The sequence below is a fragment of the Podarcis liolepis genome (assembly GCF_965112155.1).
Source record: "Podarcis liolepis genome assembly, chromosome: 7".
Lineage (NCBI taxonomy): Eukaryota > Metazoa > Chordata > Lepidosauria > Squamata > Lacertidae > Podarcis > Podarcis liolepis.
Window position 1 is genome coordinate 62293182 of NC_139561.1, and position 13166 is coordinate 62306347.

General features: G+C 43.8%; 1 protein-coding gene across 12 annotated transcripts in view; it reads right to left on the reverse strand.

Annotated features, from left to right (window-relative positions):
• CSMD2 (CUB and Sushi multiple domains 2) overlaps positions 1–13166 on the reverse strand; it is a 495517-nt gene that overhangs the window by 183840 nt on the left and 298511 nt on the right. For 11 of the 12 annotated variants that reach the window (XM_083511538.1, XM_083511534.1, XM_083511539.1 and 8 more), the window contains one exon: positions 9250–9362. The exons of the other annotated variant lie outside the window; for it this stretch is intronic. In XM_083511538.1, the coding sequence (XP_083367664.1) occupies positions 9250–9362 (113 nt within the window). The remainder of the gene's footprint in view (positions 1–9249; positions 9363–13166) is intronic. 12 annotated transcript variants of the gene reach the window in all.

Consider the following 13166-nt stretch of genomic DNA (forward strand, 5'->3'; position numbering starts at 1 on the left):
GGTGATGGCAGCAGATTGGGTGGAGCTCATATTGAGGGACTGGTGAGCAGGCGATGGTAGATGTCTCTGCTCCTTTGAGCAGGTCTACAGATTCTCTCTCTCTCTCTCTCTCTCTCTCTCTCTCTCTGTGTGTGTGTGTGTGTGTCAGCATTCCCAGATCTGGCTGCACTCCCAGAGTCCCAGGTGGTAACAGTGGGAAGGAGTGCATCTGCATTTTGCTATAAGGAACATTTTAATTTTTAACATCACCACCATCCTGCAAAAAATAAAATAAAAAAATGACTGAGAAAATAGGAACATAGAAAACTGCCTTATACCAAGCCAGACCAATGACCCATCTCTCTAGCTCAGTACTACACCAACACTGAGCAGCAGCTCTCCATGGTTTCAGGTAGGGGACTCTCCTAGCACTGCTTGGATTTGCAAGGGACCGACCAAAGGACCTTTTGCATGCAAAGCAAATACTCTGTCATTGCAAGGTGGTCCAGTTATGGTTGTGCTAAATTGCTAATGCAGCTCATCCCTCTTGAGGAATAATCCTCAGGATCTCTCACTCAGTTAAATTCTTGTCCTTTAAGGTAAATAAGACACAGGAGAACCTCCATGACAGCTGTAGCAGAAAACAGAAAGACTGGTGTGTTCAATTGATTCAGTGCTCTTTAAATACTGAGGAGGGGGGCTATATTTGTTTTCAAGAGTTGGCACAATAAAAGAATGGGGGGAAGGATGCTAACAAGAGCTTTTCTGATAGGTATTGGGGGTGGAAATACAGTATAGAGGGAGAAGAGACATTCAAACACTGCAGGAACCAAGGTTTTCATTTTCATTTTTTAAAAGGAATATATACATACTGCAAATGGGGGGGGTGTCATGCGAATTTACAGTGAGAGGAAAGAAGGGCTGGGGGAGAACCATCCATAAATGCAGGTCTTCCCTGTTGTGCTTGCCAGAGAGATGGGCAGATGGGAAGGTGTCTGTATGTCCTTGCTGCAGCTAGGATGGCTACGCCAGAAGTGGAAGAGCTTGCATTAAAAAATGGATCAATGGGTGGATGATGAGTCAATGTGATGCAGTGGGGTGTGTGTTGAGCTCGGCCTCAAATTCCCACCTACTCCCCCATAATATTCAGCGGGTAGCATTGAGCAATAACTCTTTCTTTGCTGGTAGTGAGAGAAATGAAAAGACCCTTATGTACACTGCCCTGAGTTCCTGGACAAAAGCCAGGATACAAATGTGATAAATGAGTGGTGACTAAAAATTAAGGAGGGTGGTACTCTAAAGACAACAACAACAACAACAACAACAACAAATGGGTGAGGGAAAGTGAAAAATGAGCATAGTAGCTTCACGTGGTTGGAAGGGGAAGCTCTAGGGGGGAATGGCAGAGGCGTTGGCAAGCAAAACAAGCAGGGGCACAGCCCCTAGTAACCACATAATCTGTAACTGTAGTGATTTAAAGAACTTTGAGAATTTTGGAGCACAAATTGGCTTTACATGACCAAAGGATTGGAAAACATAACAGAATAGGAGAAAGTATTTTTGTAAAAAAAAGAAAGAAACCCAACACATACACACATGTGTGTGTGTGTGCGCACACACACAGTTTCCCCCTCAGAGACTTGCTTATTTAAGTCTATTATTTATCCAATTACATTTCAATATGAAAATTCAGCTCCACTAAAGACTTTAATTAGCGGATTAAATAAGGTACTCGGCTACTATAATGAAGTCCAGCCGAGAGGGCCAATCTTAATAGATTATGAAAGAGGGAGTCAAGCTGACAAGCACCCCTCCCATACACCTCATGCTCACTGCTTTCTTCTCTTCCACCCACCTCCAGACAGGTGTGCTGGATAGTCTCGCTACATTGGTATAAGATCAAGGTATTGTATTCAGGAGACTTTGTTAAGCAAGGTGCGATGAACTTGTGGTGGGTCTGTGTGCAAGCCACCCCAACACTTGAGAAATTCTGCTGTTCTCATAACGGGGGGGGGGGGAGAGTTGTAAGCCACTTTGAGAAGCTACTGCAGGATAGCGGCTAGTTGCTAGGGAGACCCAGAGCTTGCTGGGTGACTTTGGAACATTTATTATCATTCAGCTTAATCTACCTCACAGGTTTTTTGTGTGACAATGCTGTGGGGAGGAGAACCATATATACTGCCTTGAGCTCCTTGGAGGAAAGATGTGATATAAGTGCAATAAACACACTCAATTTATTGATAAAGCGGTGGGCTGTGGCTTTTAAAAACATATTAACAATTATACTAGTTTTGCTTCTCTTGAAATCCCACAAATGTGCCTGAACAGGAACATCCAGATTAAACTTGGAAGACGCTGCTTTAGGAAAACCTCAGTGGGGACTTAGGGCTGTGCCAACACCCCTTCCCTCCACATGTGATATGCTGCTAACCTTAGCAATACATTTTGCTTCCTCAGGTAGCTCACCCGAGCAGAAACCTACAAACTGCATGAGGCAACTCCTACACTCTTGTATGAACCACTTTTGTCACAGGTTCTCACACTGCGGTACCAGAGGAAAACTGATACCGGTTTGCCCACACTGGGTGCCAAGCCGAGAGGGCCCTGCAGGGGGCGCTGCAATGATGATGTAGAATGTAAGGCAAGAGGTGGCAGGAGGAAGGGCTGCCATTGAAAATTGAAAGCCCAAAGTCTGCCTTTCCTGAGATCCCATTTCACATCTATGTCTGACATCCTGGTGGTGTCACAAGGAGACTTTCTCTCCTTATCCTCAAAATGGAGGGGGGGGGAAACATCTTCAGAAGAAGAATTTGGATTTGATATCCCGCTTTATCACTACCCTAAGGAGTCTCAAAGTGGCTAACATTCTCCTTTCCCTTCCTCCCCCACAATAAACACTCTATGAGGTGAGTGGGGCTGAGAGACTTCAAAGAAGTGTGACTAGCCCAAGGCCACCCAGCAGCTGCATGTGGAGGAGCGGGGACGCGAACCCGGTTCACCAGATTACGAGACTACTGCTCTTAACCACTACACCACACTGGCTCCCATGCAGTGAGCTGAACTACTGACCAATCTCCAAAAGCATATTGCTTGTAATCCTTGCCTAGCTGGTGGTAAATTTGTGGATGGGGAGAAAGAGAAGGTTTCCACACATGTGGTAAATCTCCACACCTCATTGTGACTCAGGCATGACCTTGATCATGAGCCCCACTGCATGTGGATCTTTGTTTTTATTTCTAAAGCCACACACTGCTACAGTATAAAGATGGCCTGTTGTTGGGGCAATCATAGGTTCACATAACCTGCATCAGACTTTAGGTCAGTGAAAACCAGCTTGCTATGAATCTAGGAATCTGGAGTCACTGGTTTGAGTAAAATTGGTTGCAAGTTTTGCCTCAGGGTGAGCAGACTGTATTGCTCGCCAACTGAGAGACACTCTGTAAGTTGAAAGATGATTCATGCCATTGTCAGGATATACAAGGCTGCTGTGAAATACGTAAAAATAAAATAAAATATATATAAAACCATCCTGCCTTCCCTGAGTTCAGTTCTCCACATTTCCATGTCAGTTTTCCAAAGTCCTCATGAAAATTCAGCAGTATCTTAGTGCTAATTTCTCCTAATATACACTTCTTTGTTTTGTTTTCCTGATATATGAATTTTTTATGCACACTTGACTCTAGTAAATGAATTCTTGCCCCTATTACTTCACTGGAGAATGGCATTGCAAAATTCAGAGAGGTGTGAATTTTAAAGAACGGCTGTGTTTCCGTTTGCTTATTGTTGTGAAAAGTGCAAATTAGGTAGGTTTGCCTTCAAACGTGAACTGAATTGAATGTTTCCCCAATCCTTAACCCACAGTAGGTGTAACAAATTGCTTTTTTGGCAATGGGAGATACTTAAATCTGAGGCCAACATTCTATTTTCTGGACAACAGTAAGCAATACTATTGCTGGATCAGTGTGTTTCCTCCACCACCACCCATTCCTCACCATTTTACCCTTGGATGTCTTTCTTTTCCTTTGCTACCTTATTATCAGGAATAAGATTAACACTTACATTTCCAGACTGGCGCTCCAGGATGGAGAACCTTGCCAGGATATATAGCTATTTAAGCATGCTACAGAAGCCAATATCTCCCCTTTCTCCCAGATAATTTTTGGTGAGGTTCCCCCCACCCCCGTTTCCATCTAGGTTTAACAAGGATCCATTAGCTGTACTTTCTTTCAGACAAGCTGGCTGTAAAACTACATCCAGTTTGCAAGTATGTTGCACATAATTTCATCACCTAATTGGCAGCCCTCTAATTGCTGCTTTCCTCTACAAATTTCTCATTCTGTGCTCCAACTCAAAAATGCTTTCAAGGCAGGCTGCATCACCACTACACTTCCCATTGCTTGCACACAGCTGGTTCAATTAGCAGCAGGCTACCCCCAAGGGAAGACTCCCAGCAGGTTACATGCGATGCTTTCTGTATTTTTGCTATTCACACTAGAGCTGAAGGAGGGGGCATGTTTCACAAACACGTCGCTCACTGCTGTGTGCCCTTCCCTTTTGCAGAACAGTGCAAAGCTGTTTGCAAGTAGAGTGGAAGATGTGTTGACTGGATATATGTATATATTTGGTCCAAGGGTTACACTCCCTCAAGGACATCCTCCAAGAGGCCTCATGTCAGCTGTGGGTGGAGGCAGAAGAGGTGGAATGATAGGCATGTGCGGTAAAACTAAGTTTTACTCAGCAGAGACCCATTGAAATTAATGAACATGACCAAGTTAGGTCTATTAATTTCAATGGGTCTATGTTGAGTAGAACTTAGTTGAATACCACCCTAAGTCTCTATCATTCATCCAGACAAGCAAAGAGGCATTATCACAGTTCAGCCAGGCAAAATCATTCCAGGATAGTGCAGTGCAGGACCACAGGGGTGTGGAGCCAGGGAATGGAGGATGTAGGACTGGGAAGGGATGTGGCCTGGGAAGAGTCCCACAGGAAACACAGAGCCCTAGAGAGCCACATTTGGTTCCCAGACCGAAGGGTGGCCACACCTATGCTAAGACAACTGGGCTAACTCTCCTTTACCCCAATCTAGTCACACATAATTGACTCATTTGAGCAGAATGTGCATGGACATTTGAATGGTCATCCCAAGGATGGTGTCTGCATCTTGATGTGCATCTCCAACCCCGAGCTAGTCCACATATAAATAAGTGCAAGCAGAGTTGCATGAGGCTGAAAGTCTTGAAGCTTGATGAAACAGGGAACATCAATATTGATGATAAGACAGTGTGGATGCATTCTCCTTCCTCACATCTACACACAGAGCAAGGACAATGTGATAGACCTCATTTGCACTTAGCAGCATCAAAACTAATCTGATTGGCTGCATGGTACTTTTATCATTGTGATCAATATACGATCCCCGATTGCATGGTTTAGCATCATGTCTAGTTTTGGGCAAAGCCCTTTTAAGTCAGAACAATGAGGACTGACTGGAATTAGGTTCAGAGACTTGTTATCTGTTGCTGCCCCAGAGGACAAGACTAGATCTAGTGGTCTTAAATTAAGGGAGGGTAGATTTTGGTTGAGCGTTAGGCAGCATCTCTTCATGGTAAGGGCATTCCAGCAATGGGGCCAAGGGTGGATGGGCTTTCCCTTGCTGGAGGTAGTTGGAAACTTTCTGTAGTAAAAGGTTGGACTGCATGGACAACTCTGTGGTTCTATGACCGACTGGATAGAATTCCTTGTGGAGTGGTTGCATCACAGCCACAGTCTTTGCAAACTATGAGCTGTATCCAACCACGTTCTACTCAAGAGTAGTCCCATGTCAGTCATGTTCATTAATTTCAATGAGTCTTCTCTGAGTAGGATTAACACTGGCTACAATCTTATGACTACACACAAGCATGGAAAAGCACACAAAACAGTGGAAGGATGATAAACATGTTTGTGCCCATCTGCACCTGAACAACAACTTTCAGAGCCAAAACGTAAACTCAAAACAATGCATAGCAACACTAATTCTTGTCCCCTCCTCCCAGGGTAGGAGGGATGTGTGATTTCTGAAGTCTCACAGCAAGATGAAAAACCCATTTATGTTTCAAGCTGTGCTATTTTGCAAATAATTCTACAGAAGTTGTTGGTCAACATGTTGTTTGTTTTGTTAGATTTGTGTGGGTGGAAAGGCTATGTCAATTATGTGTAGCATACTCTGACAGCCTAGTTGGGGATGGAATAAACCCATATAAGTTGCAAAAACAACTTATTTTCTGATCTCCTAGAGGTGATTTTCTTACTCAATACAGGAGCCAGCTGAGTGGCTATTTATACAGGATGTGGCATAGTACATGCTAGGCACATCTCCTGGTTCAAGGGCCTGAAACCCTAGAGAACCACAGCCAGTCAGCATACTCAACACCAAGTTCAGTGCACCAATGGACTGACTCAGTAAAGGCAGCTTTTTATGTTCCTTATGCTACTAGTAGCTCTCCAGGGTCTCTAATAGAAGATGCCAGGAAGTCTCGAGATGCCAGGGGATGAACCTCCCTGAAAACATCTGCATACACAGCATAGACTATACTAGTGAACTAAGGTCCCATTGCTCCCAACAACCTTTTCTGCTGTTTACACCAACTCTCAGCACACACACTCTCTGCCATTATGTTTTCTTTCAATTCTGCACAGAAAGTGGAGCCAGATACCTGGACCAGATTGTCAGCGGCAACAACAAGCAGCAGGCAGAAGGAACAGGTGATCACCCGAAATAGCAGGTCAAGATGACCTAGCCTATGCTCTGAGAAGCCGTCTCCTCTCCATTTACACAGTATCAGTTCTGAGCCTTGTATTTTGCTTTGTTAAACAAAGCAGGATACTTGGCATCCAAACAAACAAAAACAAACAAATGGACAACAACAACAGGCTGCCGTTTGGTCATTGGGGATGGAGGAATCTGAATATATATATATATGAGTTTCTCATTTTTACACTCTTCAGCTTGCCCTATTTCTGTAACAATTTTTGAACTTTTTTTTAAAAGGGGGATCTTCATAAAAATTCTTATGCATATTATCTTTATCAAAATATACATTTTGGTGCATATTCCTACATTTAGAGCTGGTCCTAAAATAGGCAATACTGATTTAAATGGACCAACAGTATAATGAAGCTGCATAGGTTTGCATACTCAGCTATCAGTGGCTGCTAGCCACAATGTTTACATTCTGCTTCCACAGCTGGAGGCTGTATCCCGCTGGTACCAGCTGCTGGGTATCACAAGGGAGGAGAGTGCTATTGCACTAAGGTTCTGCTGACAAGCTTCCAATGTGCATCTGCTTATCCACTGTGAGAACAGGCTGCTGGAATAGACAGGGATTAGATAGGGTGCCTTTGACCTGGCTCTCCTTATGTTAGGGAGGTCTCAGAGCTCAGTGATAGAGTACACATTTTGCATTTATAAGGTCCTTGGTTCAATCCCTAAAGCCCATTTAAAGAAACTCAAGTAGCTAGGCTGGGGAGGACTTCTTCCCAATACTTTAGCCAGCTCCTACCACTCAGTAGACACATGATGGGAGATCAGTATTACCATGACAAAAGGGAAAGGAACAGAAGCAATTTTCTTATAAAAAAAAGAAAAACACAACCCAAAAATTGTAAGAAACTTTCCCTTATGAAATGTGGGATTGTGTGGCATAGTCCTCAGCAAACCTCCTGACAAGTTCTCTCTCAGTGGTTAATTGTTCCACGTTAAATTTTCTTTTGTCTTGCCTTGTTTCCCATTGTGCTAAGGAACATATTAGCATAGTCAAACACAAAGCCACTCTTTGATTTTTTTAATAGTCACTGAATACTAAAGTGTCACCCTGCAGGTGCCTTCCTTTGAATACCTCGTATACATTTGTATGCACTGGAAATCCCCCTTAAATTGTGTATTCTTAGCACCCAGACACTCATTGAGGCCACTGGTTTTCACATGGTGAATGGAGACAGCTGTAGACTCCATTGGCAGTACTTCACCAAAAGAAACAGTGATAACAGGAAGTTGCCCTGAAAAGTCACTCATCACTTTTCCATGAATGTGTGGTCTGACTCCCCATCTTTAGGAGATGTGGCCAAGAATTTGGAGGAAATATTGGAGAGGGATTTTCCCTCAGAACTAGCCCCAGACATTCCCACTGTCTTGAAACTCTACTGCAAGAGGAGCCTCTTTTGCCAGAACTTCTCTGGCCTTAGAAGCTCATGGTGCCTTCCTTAGATTCTTGCTCAGAAGCCCCAGCAGAAATCATTGTGCTACTGGATTTAGGCTACCAAAGCAGCCTAAACTCCATCACTTCAGAGGTGGGCCTAATCATCTATGGAGCTGCAATTCCATTTAAGTCTTAGTCTAGTTTTGCTTGCTACTGAAGCAACATTTAAGCTCGTGTTTCACGGGGTGCTGTCCAAGGTGATGTCTGCTTTTCTTGGAACATGATCTCTGCTTTGCATGATGTTGCCTGACTAGAACATGAACATAAGACTTGTACATACTTGTACCTAGCACCTTGCCCCATCTTGGGCTACATCCTCATCTAGCTGAAGCCACTGTCTGGAACACCACTACTGATGTGCCCCTGTAATGCTGAGGAGCATTTATTTGTTATATTTATATCCTGCCTTTTCTCCAAGCAGCTCAAAGTGGCATACAGTCATACCTTGGATCCCGAACGCCCTGGAACTCAGACATTTTGGCTCCCAAACGCTGCAAACCCAGAAGTGATTGTTCTGGTTTGTGAACGTTCTTTTGGAACCTGAACATCCAACGGGGCTTCTGCAGCTTCTGATTGGCTGTAGGAGCTTCCTGAAGCCAATCAGAAGCTGCAATTTGGTTTTCGAACATTTTGGAAGTCGAACGGACTTCTGGAATGGATTCCATTCGACTTTAAAGGTATGACCGTACTTATTTCTTCTCTTCTCATTTTATAATATTGAGTGTGTCCTAGCTTGCTCTTTTAATTCACACAGCATGATTGTGGGTCCCAATAGCCCTGGTTTCCACTGCAGGCAAGTCAATGGGGAAAAGGGACTCTGAAGGTGGAAAGTTTGGAAGCCACATATCTAGTTATTTAACTCTGAACTTCTAAGAATTGAGAAGAATATGCAGTACTTTTGCAAGAACTGCATAAAAGGTACAATTGTATGCACTGCCCTGTGTTATGTCTGTAACCCTTGATTCACCTGGACAAGAAAACTTCAGGGAAGTTGCAGGAGGGGATTAATCAACATATTAACCTGGATTACCTTCATATGTTGCTTTGAATCCCAGTAAGTTCTTCACACTGTCTGTCTGGAACAGAAGCCACATCTGATGTTGGGTGCTGACAATCAGATCAGGGACTGTTGTGCCTGTTAAACTGTCAACAAAGAAGACAAAGGAGTGGTAATAGCAGCAGTAACATCAACGGAAGGCAACAATTTAACTGAATTTTGGGGTGGGAGTTCGTCCTGAGGCAAAAAATAAAATAAAAATAAAAATGCAAGGAGCGAAGATTTTGCTAAGGCAACTGATTTGTCCTGACCACAGATTCCAGCAGACACAGAACCAGATGTTTCAGGGTCAATAGCTAAGGAGTCAGACCAAGTTCTTGAACCTCTGTTAAACCCAAGGCAGCAGCCTTCTGGAATAGATCCGACAGCACCAGCACCACAAATTCAGAGCCCCTGGGGCTGAGAAATGAAGTGCTTCCTGACCTACCTCACAGTCCAAAGGTACAGAAAATGCACCAGGAGACTAGGGATTGCAGAAGAGGTTCTCATCTGCAGGCCAGAGTGTAAACCCTTTAAGGACTGTAGTACTCAAGAAGGGGGTGGAACCTAGAAGAGATGGACTAGAGGCTCAGGCTAAAAAAGCCTCAGTTCACCTTTAGCCTTCAGTGGAGCAAGTTGTTCAATCTGTTGTGCTGCAGCACCTGAACTACATTGCTGTCCGCCTCTGTTGGGCTCCCTTTCAAGACCAGGATAGGACACAGTTGGGGATGAGGGAGGATGATCTAGCTGGGTTTTATGTAGTAAGGTTGGCTCAGTTGCCAGAGATTTTCAGTAAAAGCAAGCTGCGTCCCTTCTCCTTAGTGTGCATATATGAATTGTGTAGCCAACTCATGAACAAGCAAGGCCACCAAACTTGGCTGCTATACACCACTCACACACTGCTGTGTACAATATGACAGTAGGAACAGGAATGTATGGGTGCTTCCTAACTGCCCTGCCCCTAATCTGTTGAGTCAAGAAAGGCTGTATGGTTTGTGGCAGTGTAGCATGGCAATACAGCAACAGGACCTGGGGAGATTCTTATCACATCCACTTCTCCACATTGTCTTGCCCCTAAACTTGCCCCCATTTCCACTGGCCTCATCCAAGTAACAGAACTCTCAAAATTGAGTGTTGACAACCGAATGCTTTTCACTGTCTTTTTAGAGGGCAGAATATAATTTCCTTACCAAAGATGGCCTGCATCAATATTTTCTGAAGGTACAGATCATAGTCAACATGGGGAATGTAACCCAATGTAACATTAAGTTAAAATAATACTCAAACCAAACCCACCAGCACCAACTGCCTCTAAGGCTTCACTCCTAACTCCTCTACTCACTTAAGAATAAGCCCTGTTGAATTCAATAAGATTTACTTCTGAGTGGACAAAATTAGGATTGTGCTGTAAATCCTTAGTCTAAAATACAGGCATCATCTCAAGTATCTTAAACTCTGCTGTCCCTCATTTCTGTGCAAGTCTGTGCCTACAAATACCCTGAAATCAATCCCTGTCAATTTGGTCATTCCAGGTAAATGTTATGGCATAATTCTCCCAAAGACAAACCAGTGTTGACATCAAAAGAACTCTTAAACATTTGGGATTTTCACTGTTGTGGGAATGAGGGACCTTAAACAGATGTATTTCCTAGCTCAGTCAGGACCAAAGACCCAGGGATGTGGCTATGCTGCCTGATTCCACGTCAATGGATTCATGATCCACCAAGGAGCAACGAAGTCCCAAGGAGTTCACAGAATCATAAATCAAGGGATCATCATCCAATCCCTAGCTTCAAGGTTAGGCTGACTCATTCCAGATTAACTAACCTGACACATCTAACAACAAGATAAAGGATAAGCAGACTTCAGACTAAACCCTGCAAAATGAGGGCTGAGGGGAAGACACTATAGTATGACACTAGAGGTGGGAACTAGATGTGTGACTGTTTGCCCTTGCTTAACTGAACATTTAAAAAAAGCTACGGAGTAGATTTGGAGCGTTGTGTGTGTTAGGGGGTTTAAATTCTTTGTCCCCACATGAAATCCTCCCCCTTGCACCTGTTATTTGTAATGAGAAGAAAATATTCATGGCACCATATATAGATACATTTGTCCCTTGTCAAAATGACAGTGTCTATGCTGGGAGACGAAAGGTTAAATCCCTTTCACCACGTGACATGGTCCTGATCCATTGCTGGGTTTTCTTTTCGAGGGGTGGGTGGGTTTAAAAGAGCCACACAAGGCAAACTACACGAGAAACACCACATCATCAACTCTGGTACTGTCTCCAAGTTTTTCTCCCCCCCCCCCCTTTTTGTAGAGTGGATGGATAACTCAGTTGTTTAGCAACAACTAGACTGAGTCAGAAATCTCTTTTGACCTTCTGTAAAAACCCGCAGATCTCAATCTGTTTACCATTAACCTAGATTAGAGTGCCCCACAAGCAGGAAACACAAGCAAAGATTACCCATCATGGTAAGGGATGGGGTTCATGCCCTTGGAATTCCATAGCATCCATTCCTCAGGGAAGCTCTTGCAGTTATAACACAGGGAAGTTTAGGTGGTTAGTGAAAATCTCTGTCTCCCGCCAGGTTTATGGGGAAGCAGATTTGAACCAATTACGTTGCTGCTATCTTGATTGATAATAGTCTGGTTGTTGTTGCACTCCTGTGGATTTTGTAATATATTATTTTGATGTTGTTTTTATGATAGTCTTGTGATTGCTTGATGGTTGTTTTATTGATTTCAATGCTTTTATATTTGTAGGGTTGGTTTATTGTTCCTTTGGTTTCTTTTACTGGCTCCTGTGCATTGAATTGTGGAAAAGCAGCCTAAACTTCTTTAGAAAAGTAAAGAGAAGGAAAATCTCTCCAATCAATTCAAGCAAAAGTCCCACACTATGTGCAAGTCAAACAGCAGGTGCAAGTAAGGCAAGTGTGGAGCAGTTGACAAAGCCTCGGGTTTGGACTGAGGTGACTCACGTTTAAATTCCCCAACCCAAAGCACACTGGATAACCTTTGGGCCAGTCACTGTAGCCTGGTCCCAGTTTAGATCCTAAAGGTACATGAAGCCATCACCTTGATGAAGCTAAGCAGGTCTGGGTCTGGTTACTGCCTGGAGGGGAGGGCACCTGGGAATGAGTCATGATGCATGCTAGCATACCTGGGAACTCCCCTTGATGCATTCGCTCTGCCTCCATGGCTGGAGACAATAATGCTTCCAAATACCAGTTTAAGGAAACCACGAGGAAGGGATTAGTACTCTTGTGCTTGGGTCTTGTTGGCAGATTTCCGATAGGCCACCATGAGAACAGGATGTTGGACTAGAGGGGCCACTGGCCTGATCCAGCAGGCTCTTCTGATGTTCTAACATCCAATCCTGGTACAGTTTTCAGACCTCCAGACCAAAAACATTTCTGCCTTATCAAGACAGCTTCAGACTGTCAATATCCCAGTTACTGCCTGAAACAGTTCGCTGTTAATTCTACTGACCCCTGTACTGCACATTTCGACCAGCAAATGAACAACTCCATGTACAGCTCACAGTTCCCAATCTTTTTATTTTTCCATGCCTCACCCCTTGGCTGTTGTCAGCAAAACCCCAGCCCTTGCTTCTATCCTTTCACTGGGAACTTCTACTTGGAAAGCCTTTCCAGAATTAACCTGAAGTCTTTTGAATGGCTATTTCATCTTGCCCTCAATCTGAAGCAGGGGCCTGACTATGCTGCTACAGAACAACAGGGTCTAGATTCTTCTAGTCTCTCTCCCAGCAAAACACATACATGTCCCAAGAGGTGCTGGACTCACAGTGGAGCATGGGCCCCTTACAGTGCTTGCGTGCTCTTGCACAACAATTGTCAAAAGAAAGATGAGGTGCAGGACCACTGAGGAAGTTATTCCTGGCCAGTATG